General features: G+C 45.3%; 1 protein-coding gene across 1 annotated transcript; it reads left to right on the top strand.

The window, feature by feature from the left end:
* Window positions 1-7,516: 7,516 nt before the first annotated feature.
* On the top strand, window positions 7,517-21,319 carry grk5 (G protein-coupled receptor kinase 5; the record flags this gene model as incomplete). The annotated part of the gene is made up of 16 exons (XM_084483160.1): window positions 7,517-7,568; window positions 8,989-9,078; window positions 9,219-9,331; window positions 9,831-9,908; window positions 10,536-10,633; window positions 11,827-11,923; window positions 12,335-12,394; window positions 13,802-13,942; window positions 14,338-14,528; window positions 15,536-15,573; window positions 16,832-16,921; window positions 17,303-17,514; window positions 17,854-17,991; window positions 18,808-18,945; window positions 20,228-20,365; window positions 21,210-21,319. The coding sequence occupies 16 exons, from the start codon at window positions 7,517-7,519 to the stop codon at window positions 21,303-21,305; spliced, it is 1,770 nt and encodes a 589-aa protein (XP_084339286.1). The 3' UTR covers window positions 21,306-21,319.
* Window positions 21,320-22,532: the final 1,213 nt, after the last annotated feature.

The following is a 22,532-nucleotide window of genomic DNA, read 5'->3' as shown; positions in this document are numbered from 1 at the left end:
CGTCTCTGACGTGATGGGCATCAAACAGTTACCCATCCCTCCACTTTCTATGTAGCAGGCATGCAAACTGGTTTGGGGTGAAAAAGGTGAGAATGATGCGTGAGCCAAGGAAAACACAGACCCACTAGGGGGTTCCAGGGTTATACTCCGGGGAGTTAAAAATAAAAATAATTTAAAAAAAATTATATAATAAAAAAATATATATATATATAAAAAATATATATATATATAAAATAATAATAATAATTAAAAAAATAATTAAAAAAAATTACATTAAAAAAATTATATAAAAAATAAATTATTAAAATAAAAAAAAATTGACCTGCGCGTGGATCTTTTTTTTTGGACCTGCGTGTGCATCTTTTTTTTTGGACCTGCGCGCGCATCTTTTTTTTGACATGCGCGCAGGTCCAAAAAAAAAGATGCACACGCAGGTCCAAAAAAAAAGACACAAAAAGACACACAACCAATCAGAGTATCCAATGGCTCCAATCCTCAGACCGCCAACGCTCTTCAGACTTTGCAAGCTGAATCGGACAAGACACCGTGCTGGTAGCATACAACCAGCGAATCAGCACGGTGTGTGGGAGGGGTGGACTAGCGCCACCTGATGCTAGGGAGACTTATTGCATCTCACACCTCTTTTAAGGGGCACAAACACAGTCCAGACGGCCAAGGGCAGACGGACTGGGTGTGTAAGGAGTGGGGTCTGGCTGCAGCCTAGCCTGGCTATTGCCAGACCAAGTCCAATCCTAGATTGCACGTTGGTCTGGAAAGGGTGCCGTCATTTTCTCCTGCACAAGAGGCGGGCGTAGTTCAAATGGCTGCAAGCAATTGGCCACCAGCGGGGCTAGCTGGTAAATTAAACTTTTACCAAAACCAGTCGGCAGTAAAGCAAATACATCCTTTCTTTGGAGGAATTGCTCCAGGGAAAGTTTCTGCTCAGCCTTCAAAGAAAACTTGCCCCTCGGTGCACGGTGGCTGGTCCCCGCGGTCGCCGTGCCCCGGCCGAGCTCCCGGACTCCGGCGGTGCACTCCTAACCCGCGGGCTCGCGGTCGCGGTCGAGCCGTGAGTGCACCACCGGAGACCGCGACCTCCGGCCGCCGTGGTCCCCCGAGGCGGCTCTTCTTTCTGTATTCAATCGGGTATTCAATTCAAAGAAAACTTGCCCCTGAAAACATTTAAAACAGCAGCGACAGCTGCATCAACGGGTAGCAGTTGCTCCGCTTCGGCTGCTTGCGACGCTACTCTGTCGTCATCGTGTTTAACCAGCCAATAGCACGCCAGGTGAAAAAAGCCAGCTTGGTGATTGGGATAGGAAACAGGAGGATTAAAGATGTTCCTTTCCACCCCCATGTGCAGGGCGAATTCCAATCGCCGGCAGATAGGGGTGGGGCTACCCAGCCTAGCTGCAGCCTGTAGGACATGGACATCCACATCCAACTGCTAGTCACTCACTCACGTCCAGTGGCCAAGCGTGGTTCACGGGGCGTGGAAAGTTTCAATCTCTTCTTTTAATCCCTAACCCTAACCACTACTACCCTATCCTAACCCTAACCACTACTACCCTATCCCTAACCAATACTACCCTATCCCTAACCACTACTATCCTATCCTAACCCTAACCACTACTACCCTATCCCTAACCACTACTACCCTATCCCTAACCACTACTACCCTAACCCTAACCACTACTACCCTATCCTAACCCTAACCACTACTACCCTATCCCTAACCACTACTACCCTATCCCTAACCACTACTACCCTATCCCTAACCACTACTACCCTATCCCTAACCACTACTACCCTATTCCTAACCACTACTACCCTATCCCTAACCACTACTACCCTATCCTAACCCTAACCACTACTACCCTATCCCTAACCACTACTACCCTAACCCTAACCACTATACTACCCTAACCCTAAAGGTGTGTTCACACCGCACTTCGCCCCGCGACACGTTTCAATGTTAAGTGAACGTGGAGACGCGAATCTGGCAAAAAAAATTTTCGCCTATTCGCGCGACAAGATTTGATTGACAGTGCGAAATTTTTCCACGTGAACGGCGAGCGCGTTCACGTGGATTCGCGCCGCGAATAATTCGCTGAAGTTGAAATATTTCAACTTCTTCGCGGCATTCGCGTTGAAACAGCCAATCAGCGTTCACTCCCTGTGGGTAACGTGGGTGAAGTAACGTAAAACAGCCAATCACCGTTCAACCGTTCAGTGAACCGCAGCTTGGAGGCGAAAGTGATTGTTGCTGTTTGCGACTCCCGCTCTATATCTACATATAATATATAAATATCTATATCATATAATATATACGATATATATAATATCACGGCACAAAGCGGTGTGCGCCTCCGGATTATATTATTAACCCATAAACGACGGGCTCTCCCTCTTCCACAACAGGTACAGACACACATCTCGGCCATGGTTGATGAGAATGAATTGGCATGAATGACCGTTGCCAGGCAAAAAAAAAATTCGCCCCGCGAATGCACACAAAAATGCACAGCGACAGATTATGATTTGTCGCGCGGCAACATTCGCCTATTCGCGCGAATAGGCGAAATGGGGCAAAGTGCGGTGTGAACACACAGTAACCACTACTACCCTATCCCTAACCACTACTACCCTATCCCTAACCACTACTACCCTATCCTAACCCTAACCACTACTACCCTAACCCTGAAAGGGACATAATTTACTAAACATCATCGCTGGTGTAAAACGATTTTGACGATACCAGGTGGATGTTGATGTCCATGTCCCAGGCTGCAGCCAGACATTATTGGGTGTAAGGGAGACAGACTTGGGGGGGGCCAAGGCAATGGGAAATTTGTTCAAATAGTTTAATAACGTAACTAAATGTCACAATGAATATTGATCTAAATACAAGCTTATTAGGGTTATGGTTAGGGTTAGCAAGCGTATTAGAGTATTAGTTCATTGGTATATTATTGTTAAAAGTAAAGACTTCTGTGACTACTCTGTGACAACACCCCTTTCAAAAAGTGCAAAAGAGCTGGCAACTCTCACGGTTTCACCGTGTGACACACGCTTTTGCCTGTTTACACACGCCACACATCCAATTTCTCACGGCAAGAAAAAAAAAAAAAAGCCTAGACGTCAACAATTCCGATCGCCCGCAAACCAAATCATCGTGACATTTAGTTATGTTATGTTACATTTATATAACTAATTGAACAAATACTTAATACTTAGGCCTACTACAAAAAAATAAAAAACGTTTTTTTTTCCTCAAATTTCCCATGGGTCCCCCTCTGCCTTGGGCCCCCCCAAACCTGTCCTTACACCCCCAGTCCGTCGGCCCTGACTCCGTTGCCTATCGTCTGACCCGTTCAAACTGATTTGTTCCCCAGTCCGAGTCTCCCCAAACGGTTCATCTGCTCGCCGTGGAGCCTGGGCACAGGAGGCAACATGCAGAGACTCTGGTTTTCTGAAATCTAAAACAGCCCATACAATGTCGCGTTGGTCTCCTTGATACAATCAACAGCAGTTCTTCAACATGTATTTCGAAAGAACTGCCCGCCTGTGTGTGTATTGGTTGTTGAAAGATAGGAGTTTCTGTGGAGAAGAAGAATGTTGATTTCTCTTTATACTGAAACTGCAAAAAGAAACTGCAAAAAAAAAAGCTGGTTAGATGATCTTTGCAGCTCAAATCAACAAAAAAAATGGCCATATTGAGTTCATTGTTGTTCATTTACATTTATATTTACATTTAGGGCATTTAGCAGACACTTTTATCCAAAGCGACTTACAATAAGTAAATTTGTCGTAAGAAGTGAAAAGATATATTGCCGTCGGTACAGTAAAGACGTTCATAGAACCAAGTGCAAGTAGGCCACAATCTCCAGGCTGACCCCATTCCCCTTATACAGCAGTGATAGCTTGCTACTGTACATGCTACACAACATGCATACACAACACGATTAAGTACATGCTACACAATTAAGTACAGTGAATGAATACAACCTGCATTAAGTTTGTTCATCAAATGCCAGGACGTACAACAAACAATAGTGCAACAGACAAATAAGGGACTGAATGGCTATCTAGAGTCTAGGTGAACTCTGAACAGGTGGGTTTTGAATCGTTTGCGGAAGCTGGTGAGCGACTCTGCGGTCCTGACATCAGCAGGGAGCTCGTTCCACCACTGTGGTCCCAAGATAGAGAAGAGTTGTGATTTAGCTGATCGACCTTTGGTTGCTCTTAGTGATGGCGGTACCAGACGTCCAGCTGAGGTAGTTGAGCGGAGGGATCGAGCTGGGGTGTGTGGTTTGACCAAGGCTTGGAGGTAGGCAGGGGCAGTTCCATCGACTGCCTTGTATGCCAGTACCATCATCTTGAATCTGATGCGGGCTACTACAGGGAGCCAGTGGAGGTGGCGGAAGAGGGGAGTCACGTGGGAGAATTTAGGTAGGTTGAACACGAGGCGCGCTGCCGCGTTCTGGATACGCTGCAAAGGTTTAATAGCAGAGACCGGGAGTCCAGCTAGGAGCGAGTTGCAGTAGTCCTGGCGGGAGATGACAAGCGCTTGGACTAGAAGCTGAGCTGCTTCCCTTGTGAGGAAGGGCCGTATCCTGCAAATCTGCAGGATCGGGCCACTGTGGTGATCTTGGCGGTGCAACATAGCTGGTTGTCTAGTACCACACCAAGGTTTCTGGCAGTTGGAGACGGAGATACAGTGATGTTCTCGACAGTGATGCTGCTCTCCCCGGTATTAGGAGGAGCTCAGTCTTGTTGAGGTTAAGCCTCAGGTGATGGGCGGTCGTCCAAGTGCTGTTCACATAAAAAAACCTTGATGATTTACAACATGTTGTTAATATTTCCATAACCCGATGGTGGTTGGAAGGAATTCAATGTATTTGTGTATTTATTTGTATCACCAAGGAGACATCACCACCTTCTGTAATGTAACCCCTTCCTGGTGTCATGTTTTCATGCATGCTTTCACAAAGAATTAGCAAACTTTATATTCCTCTCTCTCTATTTATACTCTCTCTCTCTCTTTCTCTCTCTCTCTCTCTTTGCACACACACACACACACACACACACACACACCCCTTCTGTCTCTCTTCTAACACACACACACACACACACACACACACACCCCTTCTGTCTCTTCTAACACACACACACACACACACACACACACACACACACACACACACACCTTTTCTCACACACACACAAACACACACACACACACGTATATTCTTTGCCAAGACCCTTGTGTTGTACTTGGAGTACTTACTTTAGGACCAGGTGGGCTTCGTTAGAGACCACCTGGCTGCTAACAGCTGGAGACGACTCCTTCATGGGATGTGAGGAGCGTTTGCTCTGCGTCCAGTGGCGGCAATACCGCTGGGTGTTAAGAAAGCTTTGATAGACTAGAGTGGCCTTTGCTATTTCACACACTGCCCAAATGGGGTTTGTGTCCAAAGCCTCAACGATTATGCATCTCTACAACCTTTAGCTCTTAAATATATCTAAAAATAGACCCATCGCTTATCACATCCTCGATGGCAAACCGAGGGATGCTCCTGCTGTCCGAGGCTATATTATGTTATTAATCTTTCCCAGACAGTACTATCCCAACCGCCTTACAATGTGACTGTCACACTGGTTCACCTCTCACTGCGGATCAGTAGGATTCAACATTGAAGCATTCAACATCTAAGTGCAACTGTGGGAGATATACAATTACACAAATGAAGGTCATACCTAGGGCTTATATCACACCGTGTTAATAAATAAAAATAAAAAGGAACCTGCTTCTTAAGTGTGCTGGCATGACTGCGGTGGGACGGCTACACTTACACACTTGCCGGGGTCCTGTCCAGTGGCAGCGCGATTCTGGACTGATGTAATTGAGGTTATACAGGTTACCATGAACCTTCATATTAACCAATGGCCGTTATATATATTGGGAAAAACTGTGAAAAATAGACCTGCAAGAACTAAACAACGTTTGTCACACAAGCCTTTCTCTCTGTCCAGAAGACAATACTTAATATACTAAAGTCTGTATACAAAACTGCTATAACAAACATTACCGGCTGAGGGATTTCTTGTATGCATTATCAATGGAGAATGCAGCCACAACCCTTAAAGACGTGTGGTAATGGCAAGCTGTCAACTTGACTCTTATTGAAGAATGGAAAGGAAAGGTTGACCTGGAAGTAGGTAAGCATGTGCATGCATGAGACGCATGATTGTAAGTGGGGCCTGAGCTGTCTTAAAGTGTGTCATAGTAATGAATGTGTTCAACGTGAAACATTTACATTTATAAAAAATATATTTTTTAATAAAAAAGTACTTAAACATGAATTATCAAAGAATTGCCTGAATATGTGCATTTGTGTGCATAATATCACCAATTGAATTGGTGATATATATTGGTGGAGTTTTTTTTCTTATAAACTCAAACTGCTGAATAGATGGGTCAGATAAACAACAATATTACCATATTCAGTTCATTGTTGTTTACATAATAAAACCATTCACAACCATATCACACACGACATGTATTACATTTTCCATAACCCAACTGTTGACTTCATGGTATTTGCGTATTAATAACCAAGGAGACAAGAGCACCCTCTGTAAAGGAACACCTTACAGGTGTCATGTTTTCATGCATGCTTTTCCAAAGAATTAGCCAACTATGACGTATGATGTGTTTTTGTTTTACTTACGCGTGCACACACGCACACGCACACACACACACACACACACACACACACACACACACACACACACACACACACACACACACACACACACACACACACCTGTGACCGGGGGGGGGGGGGGGGGGCGGCTTACACACGTCTCGCGGCAGCTCACATTAAATGTGGGCTGGTCCACCTGACCTCGGTGGCCGACCGGCCGAAAACTCCCGATCGTCCCGACGGCCACTCCGCCCCTGACCACCACTCAGGTGATTGTGGAGGTCTCTGATGATCTCACGCAATGTCTCATATGCCTACCGGGCTATAATTGAGCCGCGCCTTCCTTCACCAGGGCGTGCTGTACAGAAGCCGCGGGGCTGAATTACAGAAAACAAGAGGAGCCGGGCCGCTGTCAGCAACAACAACCAGTCGGTCCATAGTCGCTCAAAGGAAAGTGGTTTCTCCCCCGCCTCCCCCCCCCCCCCCCCCCCCCCACCACCACCACCACCACCACCAGCCACCACTACCTCACCCTCCAGCCCCGACAACTCAGACCACATACCTGCAGTCGTAACTCCACACCTAGGAGAGAGCAGACAGGTTGTTTACCGAGTGCACCGAGCCCTCAGCGCTGGGGACAGACTACACTGACAACATCGAGAGTTGCCCGCAGGCTGTACCGTCGGGGTAGGATATGAGCGCAGCGGAGCACGGCGCACTCCGTGCCGCTTTGGCGTGAGGGACCTGCGAGTCAGACGATGTGAGGAGAAGAGAGAGAGCCGCTTGCACAAGCACGCACCGGGATCATGGAGATCGAAAGCATGGTGGCGAACAACGCTCTCATCCGAGCCAGAGAGAGTAAGCTTTCTCTGCTTGTCTTTCCAAATTGACACAGTGTGTGTGTGTGTGTGTGTGTGTGTGTGTGTGTGTGTGTGTGTGTCTGTGTGTGAGAAGTATGAAGGAACTGTTGTTTTAAATTGAAATACAGTGATTCACATGTGGGTTTCAACACTGTCAAAGGGTTTGACACCTGTGTATTCTGGGGTGTTAATTCAAGGTTGTGTGTCTCACTTACTGATGTTTCTTTGACAAAGATGATGACGTTTTAATGATGAAATACCCCAGTAATGGATTGTTTGATTAGTGTCTGCCGTATTTGAGACATTATGGTTCTTTGTACTGTTTTTGTTATGATGATTATTTTAATCATGGGGGGGGGGGGGGGGGGTGAAAAATGATAAGATAAGATTGTGTTGACACATTTAAACCAACTTTTGTGTTGGTTTATTCAATAGGTATCAGGTTTTTTTCAGCAAGTAAGCAATGAATCCTTTAAATAAATATATCTTCCTTTGCCCTGGCAAACAGCCGATGTCAGCAGTCAAAGAAAGACTTCTAACAGTTTTTCAAAAGAGCATATTGTGTTTGTCTGGATTAAATGAATGACATTTTTACACTTTTATACACGTTCATGCTGAGGAGTCCTACGTAGGCGAGTTATGTGGAATCTCTTGTTAGCTCTGGCTAACCAGTTTCTTGAGCTATTAATAGACCAGGTGCTCTATTAAAGCCAGCAATTGTTTCAAACAAGACCTGCCAGACTATTAAACTCCATATTGCAATCACGTGAAAGCAAACATTAAGGGCTAGTACATTTGTCAAACAATAAGTTAAGTTTATGCTCCAAAAAGCTTCTAATGTATGTTTAGATTACAATGCAAATTCCACGCTTTTGTCTGGTATGCCAGCAATGTTATATGATATACATCTGCATTCGTACTAAAATTAAAAAAACGAAACTGAAATCTGTTAAACAATCTACATGAGCTGTGATTTTTAATCTAAATTAATTTGTATTAATAATTGTCTAATGGCACTTGTTGCTGCACTAAACCATTCAACTTTTCATTTGGCTGCCGTTCCCCATTCAAACATGTCTGTAGTAGTAGTAGCCTAGATCTAATGACAAATGTTTATTCACTAAGTCAGGGTGTTCTTGCATGGCAGGTGATTACATAACTACAATTGCATGTGGTGAAACAAATGACGAGTAACAATTCTGAAGATGGATGTTTTAAAGTCTGGCCAAATTCAACCAACAGTCAATGGCCATTTTAAGAGGATAGATAGTGTGGGTGATGTCAACACATGAACAACCTGACAGATGTTGTGCTAAACCACCTGACCACATGCTTAGCATACAGCTACATTAAACCTAAACCAACTATGTTTAACCTATAACCATGGTATTTCTCTTCCCCGTATGTCTGTTTTCCAGGTGGAGGAGGAAAGGGTAGGAGTAGAAAATGGAAAGAGCTTCTCAAGTTTTCCCATATAAGCCAGTGTATGGATCTGATCGTGAGCATAGGTGTGTGCAGGTTTTTGTGTGTCTGTGACACACAAACACAATCAGACACAACAGTCCTAACAGTAGCGATCTTTAACTTTGTGCAAGGATTTAATTACTTATTTATGTTTGTTTTGTTCGGTTTCGTTTTCATCCGTCAGAACGAGACTACCAGAGTTTATGTGAAAAGCAGCCCATTGGCAAAATGCTCTTCTACCTTTTCTGCCGAAGTGCACCTGCACTACAGAACAACATCTCCTTTCTGGATGCACTGGTAATGGTCACCATGTTCACTAGCTTAGTTTTTTAAGAACATATAGTTTGGGACTTAATATTAACCAAATCAAATGCAGACTAGACAATTCATACTGGTTCACAAATAAGTACCCCGCGGTTAATATTATATATATATTGGAGCATTTTCTGAAATCGTAATATGGGAAGATTTTAAATTTGAAATATGAATATGAATATGAATGAATATGAAATATGAATCTTAGAAATGTTATTAAGTGGCATTTTTTATCCATTGAAATACAACTATCAATGTCCCGAAATAATCTGAAATTCCTTCTCATTACTGGCCCCTTTGGCTGGTCAGTGAACTGCAGCCTGCTCGAGCTCAGTCCCTTTAATACATCCCTGCCTTGAAATGCATCCCTATTTTCTATATTACATGAATGTGTTCAGTGTATGATGTGTCGCCTACTAGAGATAGTGTATAAAAACCAAAACGTACAGAATGGTAATGATTCATTATTTATCTCTGGCAGGAAAACTTTGAGAGCAAGTCGGACCAGGAGAGGAGGGATGTTGGTGTGGGACTCATTCGGAGATTCCTGTGGAGTCAGGTAGTGGAAACATGAGCCTCACTGATTGGTCTTGTAACATGTGTTATAACATGTGTACACGTGTTATATATAATATATATATATATATATATATATATATATATATATATATATATATATATATATATATATATATATATATATATATATGTATAATTCTCTTAGAAGTATCTCAATAGTGAGCATCACATCCCCCAAAATCTGAATTAAAGGTACCATGTTACATGGTACATGATTTTCACGTTTTCCATGTAAGAATAACAAATTCCTTCTCATTACTGACCCCTTTGGCCGTTAAGCGAACTGCGGTCTGCTCAAGCTCCTGCATTCAGAGCAATGGAGCGTGAGCTCCGTTGGCCGAGTCAATAACCACTGTTAACTAATGTTAGTTCTTACCATAAATAAACATTAGTTAAAAAGGCATTAGGCAAGATTTAGAGAAAATTCTAGAGAAAAGTAGGAAGGTTAAAAAAAAAAGAAAGTTCCTAGTCTTCAAGGGCTCTACTCTTTCCAACCTATTGTTGCTTTGCTTTTCCGGCACCTGCATAAAATGTGTGCGTACATCGACTACTGCATTTCAACACAAGCATGGCGAACCAGCGTCTCACCACCTGACTGTGTCCTCAGTCTCCTCAGTGCATCGACGCCGTGAAGAAGCACGAGCAGAGCTGCATCCGCAAGCTGATAGAGGACCCCGCCAGCGACATCTTCAAGGAGTGTAGGAAGTAAGTCTGCAGATCTTGTGCGTGTGCGCGCGCGCGTGTGTGTGTGTGTGTGTGTGTGTGTGTGTGTGTGTGTGTGTGTGTGTGTGTGTGTGTGTGTGTGTGTGTGTGTGTGCGTGCGTGCTAACCTCTCTGAGTGACGGGTGAGTGTGAGAGAGAGATGGGTAGAAAGAGAGGCGGAGAGAAAGAAAGAGAAAGGCAAGAGAGAGAAAGGCGAGGGAGCGAGAGAAAGAGAGAATGGTACAGAGAGACGGAGAGAGAGACAGAGAGTGAGACAGAGAGAGGGAGAGAGAAAGAGAGAATGGGACAGAGAGACGGAGAGAGAGACAGAGAGTGAGACAGAGAGAGGGAGAGAGAAAGAGAGAATGGGACAGAGAGACGGAGAGAGAGACAGAGAGTGAGACAGAGAGAGGGAGAGAGAAAGAGAGAATGGGACAGAGAGACGGAGAGAGAGACAGAGAGTGAGACAGAGAGAGGGAGAGAGAAAGAGAGAATGGGACAGAGAGACGGAGAGAGAGACAGAGAGTGAGACAGAGAGAGGGAGAGAGAAAGAGAGAATGGGACAGAGAGACGGAGAGAGAGACAGAGAGTGAGACAGAGAGAGGGAGAGAGAAAGAGAGAATGGGACAGAGAGACGGAGAGAGAGACAGAGAGTGAGACAGAGAGAGGGAGAGAGAAAGAGAGAATGGGACAGAGAGACGGAGAGAGAGACAGAGAGTGAGACAGAGAGAGGGAGAGAGAAAGAGAGAATGGGACAGAGAGACGGAGAGAGAGACAGAGAGTGAGACAGAGAGAGGGAGAGAGAAAGAGAGAATGGTACAGAGAGACGGAGAGAGAGACAGAGAGTGAGACAGAGAGAGGGAGAGAGAAAGAGAGAATGGGACAGAGAGACGGAGAGAGAGAGAGAGTGAGACAGAGAGAGGGAGAGAGAAAGAGAGAATGGGAAAGAGACATAGAGAGGGAGACAGGGGGTTAAGAGAGAGAAAGTGAGAATGGGATAGAAAGACAGAGAGAGGGAGAGAGAGAGGGGGGTAAAAGGGAACGTGCAATAGAGGAAGAGATGCAGCCAGAGACAATGGGGGGGGAGAGGATATGCTGTAGTACATGCTTGCTCAACTCATGTACTGTGTGTGTGTGTGTGTGTGTGTGTGTGTGTGTGTGTGTGTGTGTGTGTGTGTGTGTGTGTGTGTGATCAGAGACCTCCACGAGTACCTGAGTGATGGTCCATTCCTCCAGTACCAGGAGAGCATGTTCTTCGATCGCTTCCTGCAGTGGAAGAAGTTGGAGAGGTCAGTACAGAACATACATGTTCAATGTTTAAATATTACCGTTTTATCCCAGGGAAAACGCCTATGTCCCGTATTTATTAGTGACATACCTTGCTGTTTTTCACTGCAGTGTTTCAACTGACAATTTTTCGATTCATTTTCTAGTAAAAGTGAGGCTTTTAGTGCACTGGTGATGTGATTACAATACCATTTATTATGACTATCCAGAAGCTGTCTGAGCTATATTGACTTTCATACACAGAGTTTGCAGCAGCAGTCTGTTAGGCTTGCATGTCTGACTTAAAAACAACCAAATATATATTTTCACATATCACAAACTTTAAGCCACCCATGCTTACTTTATGATGGACAATGCTAACTTTATGATGAGTTCCTAACAGCCCCAACCCTCTGTTTCCATGTGCTTTAAAGGCAGGCTGTAACCAAGCGCACCTTCAGGCAGTACAGACAGCTGGGGAAGGGTGGCTTCGGAGAGGTGAGACCATGACAGCGCCTAGGCAACGCTTCTTCTGAGAGACGGAGAGAGAGACAGAGAGTGAGACAGAGAGAGGGAGAGAGAAAGAGAGAATGGGACAGAGAGACGGAGAGAGAGACAGAGAGTGAAACAGAGAGAGGGAGAGAGAAAGAGAGAATGGGACAGAGAGACGGAGAGAGAGACAGAGAGTGAGACAGAGAGAGGGAGAGAGAAAGAGAGAATGGTACAGAGAGACGGAGAGAGAGACAGGGGGTTAAGAGAGAGAAAGTAAGAATGGGATAGAAAGACAGAGAGAGAGACAGAGAGAGGGAGAGAGAGAGTCATGTCGTGTGTCATTGTCACACGACAGCCATTAAATCTGCCATAACATTATGAGTGCTTTTTTCATCCAAAGCGACTTACAAGCAGTTCAGATACATGCCAAGCAGGTTAGGCAACTTGCTCAACGATACCTTCAGGTTAAGCTGCCAATTAGAAGGTCTGACCCAGTAGCTTCCAGTTACGATTCGGACTGCCTAGTCACGACTCTTTCCGGCAGCTTGTCTTAGTAGATGAAGTTATCTTTCACAGTGCCATTGGTCGGGAGCTGTTTTGTTTCTACTCTTTCTCTATAACACTTAGACAAACAACAAAAAGAGAACAAAAAAAAAGACCACAGAAGGGCAATAGGAAGGGACAGATTGAAGTGTCAACGTGTAAGACTGAGCCCGTACTTGTTAGTAAGTGGGAGAGTTTCAGAATAAAACTAGCGAGGCCGGCTGAAGAAAAGTAGATGGAAAATGTCATTGTCTAATGTTGCCAAATGTTGCACTGTGATTTGATATGAATAATAGCCTGGAAATCCAGACCCACATCTAGAAAGCTGTAGTGTCTGGCAACAAGTAATGAAAATGGACCAACTCGAAGGGCGGCACCAAGCATGTATTTGAAAATATCACTGCACGCAATTGGATAACACTACGACCAATCAGAAGAATACAAGGGGTGACGTATCCAGAGCCCCGTACGCAAAAGCTACCAATAGAGCTAACCAATAGAGACTCTTGCCGTATCCGGCCGGTAAAAAAGCAAAGCTTTTTTTTTGCCTATATCAGATACACCGATGTGATTGGTAAATGTTTTGGGACAGGGTAATCGGGGAGTGAGTCCCAGAGTGACTCGCTGAGCAAATTCTAATTGTGCTCTCGTGAGAACACTGATTTCCAGCGTACATGAATATCTGAATCTTGTACAATTGTTTACTTGCCCTAATCATAAACTTTGCAACGCTCTTGTAATCTTGTAATCTCCTATGGTCTAAATTTGGAAACATAACACAAAGGCTCATTCCGTATCAGACCATTTTTGCGTCATGTGTAACGTGCTGATGGTGACGTTGATTACTCACCTTTCTGTTGTCGTCTACAGGTGTGGGCATGCCAGGTACGAGCGACGGGCAAGATGTACGCCTGCAAGAAGCTTCAGAAGACCCAAGTAAAGAAGAGGAGAGGGGAGACCATGGCTCTCAATGAGAAACAGATCCTGGAGAAGGTCAACAGCAGATTTGTGGTACGATTTCTCAATGCTTGTCATCACATCGTTCATACATTACATTACGTCTATTTTCACTCATTTCTATTTGGGTTCTTTTTGCATTGATGTGTGCTGCTGATACACCCTGTTGCCTTGGGGGTGAACAAATATTGATCCGTCTGTCTTTCGACCAAGTCCATCTGTCTAAGCATCTACTCTACTACAAAATAATCCGGAATGAAAATGAGGCTTATTGAAGGCAGGCCTTATCTGTGCATTGATCGGCCTCTCATCGTGAACGTCGACGTCTGTCTTCGTAGGCCTTCGTCCTCATTCACCCTCCAGTCTCAATGTGAACCAATGCGTGAGTGGCCGTGAGCGCATCCTTCACACGCGCCGCGCGTTGTCCCCCCTGCCTGTCCTCTCCGCAGGTGAGCCTGGCCTACGCCTACGAGACCAAGAACACCCTGTGCATGGTGCTGACCATCATGAACGGAGGGGACCTCCGCTTCCACATCTACAACATGGGCCCCGCGGGCCTGCAGAGGGAGCGGGTCCAGTTCTACGCCGCTGAGGTCTGCTGTGGCCTCCGCCACCTGCACCAGAAGGGCATCGTCTACAGGTGTGGTCGCTCGGCCTTTCCTTCAGAAAGTGACATGAAGTGTTTTCCCGACCTTGTGGGTTCAGAAGCAAGAGGCAGCCATGCCGCCCACATGGCTGCATGGGGGGGGCGGCAGTAGCTCAGGACGTAGAGCGGGTTGGCTGGTAACCGCGTGGTTGCTGGTTCGATCCCCGGCTCCCCACTGTCGAGGTGTCCGTGAGCAAGGCACCTAAACCCTAAGTGCTCCCGACGAGCTGGCTGTCGCCCTGCATGGCTGACACCGACACCGTCACCATCGGTGTGTGAATGTGTGCGTGAATGTTAGGCAATATTGTAAAGCGCTTTTGGTAAAAGCGCTTTATAAATGCAGTCCATTTACATGCCTCAGGCAAGTCTCAGATTATTTCCTCAAATGTGAGTATAGCATGTAGGTGGTGGTATTCATTCTGGGCATTTGATAATATATAATATTATAATATTATATTATATTATATTATATATTATTATTATATTATATTATTATATATAATATAATATGTATACAAAATCATGTTTTCTTGGTTCGGTTAGGATCTGAGTGGCTGGTTTATCTTCATGCCGAAATGGAAACAGTCCATAAAAAAATGTGGATCCACAGCCGATCGTGAAAGCACAGATAACGTCACGTCACGCCAAGGACAAAAGTTTTACTACATTTGAACCCAGCTATGGAGTATTACAATAAGTGAAGAATATAAACTTTTTCATTGAGGTCCCAACATTTATTTTCAGAAAAATGTGTAGACAGAAAAAGTTAAGTGACCATACGGGTGTTAGTATTACCGGTAGTTAGTATTGTTTTACAAATGTTGGCAGATTTTGGTATTTTGACCTTTTCATTTGAACGTGATACACTAAAGGACTGCCAGCTATGAGGAAGTGGCAGATCCAGACACAATGGGGTGTGCGGTATGAACCAATGTGTGGTCTTCACGAATCAAGCTCACCTTTCTTACTGATCTTAATTTCATTGTTTCATTGTTGTTTAGGGATCTGAAACCAGAAAATATTCTCTTGGATGACAATGGTATGTACAGTCTAAAAATGTATGTGTTGTAAACAAATAGCATTCCTCTTTGGTTGGATGATGGCATTATACACTTATATTATAAAACATAAAGGTCCACACTCAGTCGCAGGTAAGACGTCTAATATATAAAACAATAAACCACTCGTAGTGTTTAAACACACACGCCACTGCTTACAAAGAACAAAGCATATTGTCCTTTTTGAAAAAAAAAAGCAGGTATGTTTTCAATTGAAAATTCATAGTTTCTGATCATTGACGTTCGTTAACCTTTGGCATAATTCTGTTTGTCAACATTTAGAAGAAGTATGATCCATCTTTGGTTAACCTCAGTCTTTCAGGGAGTCATTCAAGGGGCTATGTAGAGCTAGACCACCAGGCGTTGCTCATAACACTAATCATGGTCCGCTTCTTCAATGTCTTTTATGTACCAGGGCACAGGAAGGATTCTGAACCACTTTAGACTGGCTCAGAGTCTACTACCTGTTCCCTGGTACACCGATAGCAGACCCATAATTAGAGTAATGAGTGACAGCTGTTTGTGATGACACCTCTGTGAAAAGGGTTGATACAAGTGCATTCAGGGGCAGGGATATGTCAAAGTGTCTGTGTCGCTAATACCACGGTCAAACCACCTTCAATCTGTGTCCCAACCAAAACGCAGACCACGTCTTTGTAAGCCGTAGACTGTTTTCTGTGACCTGACACTGAACTCTGATACTGCTCTCCTCCTAGAACCTATTTTCTTATCCGCCAGGTACAAAATACTAACCTCTCGAAGCTCGAAGCCAACTACCAGTGAACCGAATAGCTTAACCACGACATCGCAATCACCACATCACAGAGTGCATTGTTTAGCACAGTTAGCGCTATGAGGAAGTGTAAGATTCAGGAAGTAAAGGATGTGTTGGGTGTGGCGAAGGCTATTTATAGAACGATGTTGCTACTTGGGGAAAATGTTTCCTAAACATAACTATCGTCACTCCCTAAAAGCACAGCATTTTGACTTCACCACAACTATAGATATTGATTTGAACTACAAATAGCAATTGTTCCGCCACTGTTATTATTATTATGCCTTTATTTGTGTCCGTCTCACCTGAACGTCACATTTGAAAACAATACAAATTGACCAATTGTACCGTCTCATTTACCTGTGATGTGGAGGAATGACTTGACAATGCAAAAGAACCTGTACAACCGCTGTTCATAATGATTAACCCTGATGGTTCTAAGCTCTGCTCTGCTGTTCTGCCAGGACACATCCGCATCTCAGACCTGGGACTGGCCATCGAGCTGAGAGAAGGAAGTGTGGTGCGAGGGAGAGTGGGCACCATGGGTTACATGGGTAGGGACATCCCATAATAATAATAATGAACATAGTTAATTGCATTGCAAACACACGCAGAGTCTGTGTCACTCACTTAAAGGGGCGACCGTTTCATCATGTGACGCTGATGAGCCACGGTGACCAGCTATTTCAAAATAGATCTACCTACCGGCCTACCCCCCCCGTGGACTGTACCAACTCATGGGCTGACCCATCCGTCATACATCTGGGTGTAGCCTCCACCCTCTTGGGGTGTCGTTATTGAGATAGATTTTTGCACCACTTGTAAAAGCAAAATAAACAATCACACCTGGCGGTATAATAGAGGTCCTTTAACTTTTGCAAAAAACACACAATCACATAATCCAACCATTTTTTTTCTGGTATTTGTTCTCATAGCTCCAGAGGTGATTGACGACAAGTATTATGGGATGAGCCCTGACTGGTGGGGGCTGGGGTGCTTGGTGTACGAGATGACCGCCGGGCGGCCACCGTTTCGGGAACGGACCGATAACGTCAAGAAGGAGGAGATGGAGCGACGCATTCGGGCGGGGCACATCGACTATCCTCCCAAAGCCTTCAGCACCCAGACCGTGGAGCTGTGTCGCTCGGTGAGAGCGCAGAGCTCAGAGCCTAGTAGACTAGATGTCGGGGTAAAAAAAACAACAATGTCGGGGCGCCCGGGTGGCTCGCCGGGTAGAGTGTGTACTGTACAGGCTCAGTCCTGAACGCAGCGAGGATCCGGGTTCGAATCCTACCCGTGGTCATTTGCTGCATGTCCTCCCCTCTGTCTCTCATCTCTATCTCACTCTATAATAAAGGCATAAAAAATCTTAACGACAATATTGTCTTTCAGAAAATGGAAGGCATTACAGTACTAGTAGCATACTCATGGTTTATCGCTGGGAACTACATAATTCGTAATTTTCATAATTCTACTTTTTTTACAGCTCCTTACCAGAGACCCTGAGAAGAGGCTGGGCTGCCAGCCACCAGGAGCAGCAGATGTGCAGTCACACCCCTTCTTTAACACGGTCAACTTCAGGATGTTGGAGGCCGGGCTCGTGGCGCCTCCGTTTAAACCCGATGTAAACGCAACTACTCAAACGCGAGCATATTTCACCTGACGATTCAGGGTAGCGGTTGAATCGATGAACTAATGGTGCCTTCTATTTGTCTCGTAATCGCGACTTGCAGCTCGGGTGTGACGTCACGTCCGTCTCGTAAAACGAGTGACCTCCGGGTTTTTCGTTCTATTTGCCGCACAACAAGACGAGTCGGAGCTCTGCTTTCTGCTCAAGAATCGGCATTGTTGTCATAGCAACATGGAGCGTCTCTAGCCAATTTCAGCGGCACAAGCTACAAAATAGGCGGTATTTAACACATAATAAGACTGTAACGACATGCCTACAGGTAACAGTATACAGTGCTATGTGTACGACTTCTTCATTTGGTTACAACAAAAACACAAGTGCTTAAAATAGTAGAAAACCACAATGTTTACTACATGTGATGCTCGGAGTAGCCATCTTTGTTACTGAACTCGGGGTCCTCTGAGTTCAGACGAGTTGACGAGTCGTTTTTACGACCTCGGGGGGCGTGCTATTTGCAACTTCCGGTTCGTAACTCGGAAATCCGACTCGCAGAACGAGTCGGGTGGACAAATAGAAGGCACCATTAGGCCCAGGAGATTTCATGCCACACAACAAATACACCTGTGCAGTTCAAAACAACGATTGAGCAAAAAGCTGGCTTGATTACCACAGCTTGGTGCATTTGATGAAAAATCACTCATTCAGAATCAGACCGGACCAATACCCGTCCATTAAGTAGTACACAGCTTCTTCCACGGCTTCTCCTCCCCTCCCCTCACCCCTCCTCTCCTCTGCCCTGTCCCCCCGCAGCTCAGACTGGTGTACTGCAGCGACGTGCAGGACATCGACGAGTTCTCCACCGTCAAAGGGGTCAGCCTGGACCGCGCCGACGACCACTTCTACAGCAAGTTCAACACGGGCAGCGTCGCCATCAACTGGCAGAACGAGGTGAGCGACGCGCCCACGGAGATCCAAGCCTCCTGTACGCCCGGCACGTATGTAAAAATACGCATGTAAAAGAATGATCGTCAAAAAATGATGATCCGTGAAATCTCAAGTCAATCCAGTCCGTTTCCATTTCCCTTGACACCAATTAAGTGGTGGATTTTCCCTACTGGCTACGGAGCTTGGCAGTTAATCAATTACCATCCACTCACCTGGCCAGGGCAGGCCAGACACGTTCCTGTGACGAAGCCTATTGACAGCATTCATTCGGACTTTGAGGAAGTACAAACTACACAAAAGCGTGGATTAGACCACACCCGTATAACCCTTAAGTTCGTACAAGACTTAGTTTACAAGGTGACTTGGAGAGGTCTATGAATATACGTTTTGAATATTTTCAAATATTTTTCAAACAATAATATATTATTCGGTAGGTGTGTGATGGATGCCTTCCTCTGTGAAATGGTTATTTTATGTCGTTAGATCCTGTCACTACCAGTTATCCCATCCAAACAATACACATTCAAGAACATATGAAACAGAAACCATAAAACAGGAGCACGCGTAGCAAAAGCCCCAAAGCAAGTCACGCGCATGACAGAGAGCCTCCATGCGGGAGTCCTGTAACTCACTTTGCATGACGGGTGACCGGTTTCTCTACTGTTCTTAAATGTGTTGTAGGACACACATTATATACAACACACTGCTCCTACAACACGTATCACGTGTCGTACATGGACACACATTATATACAACTACACCGTTCATCAACACCTTTTAATGCGTCTCCAGTATCCAGATCATCTGCACGGTCCAGATTGATATGTTGTGTTGCATTTCCCCATAAATCAAAGACAACGTTTTTTTTTCAAAACAGTGAACATCTGCTGATGGTGAACCTAGAGAAATCGCTTTACCTGCCATGTTCCTATAGATGAAGGACTGCAGGATGAGCTGCACATGTGCCCCCTGCACTCTGTATGAACCGTAGACATTCAGTCAAACGTCCTCACCACCACACTATCCTGCCCGTTATTGGCAAGCTTTTTTTTTCTGCTTTTTTTTTTTTTCTAGGATTTTATTTTCGTCATTTTTATGCTTTTATTATAGAGTGAGATCGAGGGGAAGGTATGGGTCGGTAGAGGGGAGGAGACAACGCAGCAAAGGATCCGTAACCCGGCTCGCTGCGATCAGGACTGAGTCTACACGGTACTCGCTCTACCTGGTGAGCTCCACTAGCTGGGAGCTTGAATTGACTCTTCCGTCCGCCTCCCTCCCCCTGAAGATCATCGAGACGGGGTGCTTCAAGGAGCTGAACCAGTTCGGCCCTCGGGGGTCCCGCGGACCCGACCTGGACTGGTCCCGCATCCCCGTCCCCGAGAGCCAGTGCAAACGGATGCGGGAACGCTTCTACCGCAGACAGGTGAGAAGGACGCCCGCCTGTCCCACGATGGACTGAGGGGTCGGTCATCGGGTCGGTCACGTGACCTGGGTCAACGCCAGGTCGGGGATCACCGTAACCCCAGGAGACGTTGCCCAGCGATGGAACTTTAACCGTCCACCAGGGATGACAGAATGTGAACCGGCACAATGAAACGGTAGATCAGGTGGCAAACAATCCAGCCATTTGCATTAAAGTGATCATTAAAGTAATCTGTAGTTTACCTATAATTATGTATTACGGATTGATGATGAAATGATGATCCATGAAATCTCAAGTCAATCCAGTCCGTTTCCATTCCCCTTGACACCAACTAAGTGGTGGATTTTCCCTACTGGCTACGAAGCTTGGCAGTTAATCAATTACCATCCACTCACCTGGCCAGGGCAGGCCAGACACGTTCCTGTGATGAAGCCTATTGACAGCATTCCGGACTTTGGGGAAGTACAAACTACACAAAAGCGTGGATTTAGACCACACCCGTATAACCCTTAAGTTTGTACAAGACTTAGTTTACAAGGTGACTTGGAGAGGTCTATGAATATACGTTTTGAATTTTATTTTTATTATTCGGTAGGTGTGTGATGGATGCCTTCCTCTGTGAAATGGTTATTTTATGTCGTTAGATCCTGTCACTACCAGTTATCCCATCCAAACAATACACATTCAAGAACATATGAAACAGAAACCATAAAACAGGAGCACGCGTAGCAAAAGCCCCAAAGCAAGTCAAGCGCATGACAGAGAGCCTCCATGCGGGAGTCCTGTAACTCACTTTGCATGACGGGTGACCGGTTTCAATACTCTACTGTTCTCGTTTCTCCAGCAGTTGGACGTACCAGAATCCGCCGAGGAGGGCCAGCCCATCCTGCTCTCCCTCACTCCCAAGATGGAGCGAAAACTCGTCAGCTCTGCCCTCTAGTGGTCACTGAAAACACTGCAGGCTGAACCCGTAACATTTGAACCATTCCATGTTACGGCTGAACCCGAGACATTTGAACCTTTCCGTCGCAAACCTGAATGCCAATATGGGTGTTTGCGTAGCTCAACTGCCAAGAGCGTTGGCATGATCAGATCATGATCGTCCAGTCAGAATGAACACGAACACGAACTCATGAACTCACGGTGTTGCAGGACTTCGGACTAGAGCTTTCACCAAATGGCTTTTTTTAAATCTTTTTTTTATCTTATAGGTTGAGGCAAGAAATGGTATATGTAATGTCCCAAACTCATATGTAAAATATGTTTTTGTAAAAGATTGTTTTTTAAAGCAGTTAAATCATTAAAATGTATGATTTTATGACTTTTACTATTTATTACTTACTATCAAATGGCCTGTTTATGGTTTTTTCAGTTCACTTGAATACAGAAACCAAGAACTCACATATAAAAACTTTATTTAACCCAGAATATAACCCAAAATATAAACGACTAACGACTGCAAGGAACTAAACCAATCAAAAGGCCCCTAGTCTCCAACAGATTGGATTCAGCTAGAGAGGAATAGATGTTTTTTTTAAAATGGGAAGTGAACTCAGCCGGCTAAAACCATACAACCAGAGAACGTCACATGGTAGCCGGCGTGAAACCACGCGAGAATGTCTTAAAACAGCGGGACGCATAAAAGTAAAGAACACATGTCTAGCAAAAAGAGAGCACCGACATTTTCTGGTGCTTTAGAGTGGATGTCGAGAATGACTGGGTGGTGTGGGAGGAGGGGGGGGGGGGGGGGGGTCCGCTCAGCCTTCCCACGGGGGGCTACGGCGGCCGTCCACATCCGTCTCCACGTGGTACAGCATGTCCGCCAGGGGTGGAGATCATGGGGGGAAGGGGGGAGGTGATGGGGGTGGAGGTGATGGGGGTAGGAGTGGAGGTGATGGGGGTAGGGGTGGAGGTGATGGGGGTAGGGGTGGAGATGATGGAGGGTAGGGGGGAGGTGGAGATGATGGGGTAGGGGTGGAGATGATGGGTTAGGGGTGGAGATGATGCACTATTAATAGTTTGGTATTCCAACCAGATGCACTATTAATAGTTTCGTATTCCAACCAGATGCACTATTAATAGTTTGGTATTTTAACCAGATGTTAGACTGGGTAGCCCCGCCCATTCTACCGGTGATTTGAGTTCGTCCTGCAGAAGGGTCTGGAGA

The sequence above is a fragment of the Micromesistius poutassou genome, assembly GCF_964030765.1.
Source record: "Micromesistius poutassou genome assembly, chromosome: 18".
Classification (NCBI taxonomy): Eukaryota; Metazoa; Chordata; class Actinopteri; order Gadiformes; family Gadidae; genus Micromesistius; species Micromesistius poutassou.
This window is presented reverse-complemented; position numbering and strand designations above follow the sequence as displayed.